General features: G+C 43.9%; 1 protein-coding gene across 1 annotated transcript; it reads left to right on the forward strand.

Moving 5' to 3' along the window:
* Nucleotides 1-131: 131 nt before the first annotated feature.
* On the forward strand, nucleotides 132-941 carry SARC_14690 (hypothetical protein; the record flags this gene model as incomplete). Its single annotated transcript, XM_014291177.1, has 2 exons — nucleotides 132-207; nucleotides 778-941. Coding segments are annotated over 2 exons (240 nt in total), but the record flags the coding sequence as incomplete, so codon positions are not given.
* Between the last annotated feature and the right edge of the window lie 1,030 nt (nucleotides 942-1,971).

Here is a 1,971-nt window from a genome sequence, read left to right on the forward strand (position 1 = left end):
ACACACACACACACACACACACACACACACACACACACACACACACACACACACACACACATATATATATATATATAGATATATATATATTTATACCAAGCGATAGCTCATATCATCATCCCATATCACAGCAATACAGCGACACAGACACGTTCATTAGACCGGAGTGGTTGAGCTTGCTAACCGATGAATTTGGGCTGAGATACGGTATGTGTATTTGCAGTGCTAATTGCTTATATTTGTCCTGTTCAGTAGTGTTAGTAGGTGGTTGATTTTACAGGTATATGTCTAGTAGCAGTATTACAGTACATGTACAGTCGGATACGTATACAATACCCAATACCTAGAGAGTCTCTATTAATGTAGTTTGTTATATACTCTATAGTTTATCTTTATCTTTATCTTTGCATCACGGCAGCCAGTAAACGGTGTGGTATCATACGCTTTCGGAACTAAGACAATGCGAGATAGGGCGCGTTCTGTGACAGTTCGTTATTTGAAACATATTTTACGACAAATGTTTAAAAGGTAGTTGGCCTAGTGCGCGGGCATTTGCGACATCCACCTGATGTCTCAAATTACTGACTCGTTGAATACTAAGTTGTGCTTGCGGTTGGGTTGCCGAAAGTTGATTGCTTGCAACAAATTGGACCAGAATCGTACCCCTACCAATCATTCACGTCGCTGGACAAGATGCTCCTTCAAAAACTATTAGCTGCCTTTTCATTGGCGAGAGCACACTCTAAGCTGCATTTAAACGCCTTCTCATTGGCGCAGGCGTGGGCCGGCTGTACCGGGTGCTGACTGACTTGCGCATCACTGTGGACAACTACCACCAGGAACTGACAGATGTCAATATGATCCACCAACGGCTGCAGGACGTCCATGAGCTGGATCGAGGCATGTACAGATCTTGTAAACCTCCCATCGGCATGTGTAGGGTATAGGGTATAGGGTTTTGGGTTTTGGGTTTAGAGTTTAGAGTTAGGGTGTGCAGGAGCCAATTCTGATTCACTTGCCTATCTCGAGACTGGTTTTTCTCTCTAAAGGAATCGAGGCATGTACCGTACTGGTGTACCCTCTCGCTGCATGTTTAGGGTTTAGGGTTTAGGGCAGGGTTTAGCTAAATCCTATCTGTATGCTTGATCAGGAATGTGCAAGCCCCTATATGGGTGCACTCCCATTCTCCGTTGGCTCGCTCTCTATAGAATCTCTGTGTGCACGTGCAGGTTTGTGCTTGTAAACGTGGGCCTGTACATGTGTGCGTTTGCCCGTGGTTGTGTGTATGTGTGTGCATGTGTACGTGTATATGTCTGTACGTGTGTGTGTGCACATGTGCATGCCGTACATACGTGTGTGTGTGTGTACGAAGGACCGTAAGGTCCTGGAATGGTTCAAGCGTGTAGTGTTTCTGCACCACGGTGTTAGTAGGTGACATACAGAGCTCAGTCTATACATATTGATCTGTGTCAACTCTTTTGGCATTTTCCGTGTGTTTCAGTGTAATTCAATGAAGACCAGCTCCTATTTTGTTTCGTAAGATTTGGATATGTTTTTGTTGACTCATCCCAATTTTAATATCTCTCGTTGCTTATCCAATGGCAGGAGATGTTCGTTGGACCAAGCAAGAAGTGCAGCTTTTCGCCCAGGTTCTGTCTGAATTAGGTATCTATCAGAGTTTCCGCACAAAGCTCACTTCCTACAATCAGAACCGCTAAATGCCTGCACTAAGGCCACTGATTAATCGTTCAGAGTTTGGGGTTTTAGGGGTTTTTGTAGGGGGTTTAGGGTTTCAAGGGTTTCTATTTATATGGTAAAAGTAGTCTGTGTTGCATATTTAAATGCATGTGGGTTAGCAGACATCCTGTCTAATAGTCCGCTTTTTCCATTAAACTCTTCCTTCCCCCTTTCCCGGCCACAAACAAATGTACCCAGCTCACCAGTCAAACAATCCATTGCTATAAAAATAGC

This window comes from Sphaeroforma arctica (assembly GCF_001186125.1).
Source record: "Sphaeroforma arctica JP610 unplaced genomic scaffold supercont1.4963, whole genome shotgun sequence".
Classification (NCBI taxonomy): domain Eukaryota; class Ichthyosporea; order Ichthyophonida; genus Sphaeroforma; species Sphaeroforma arctica.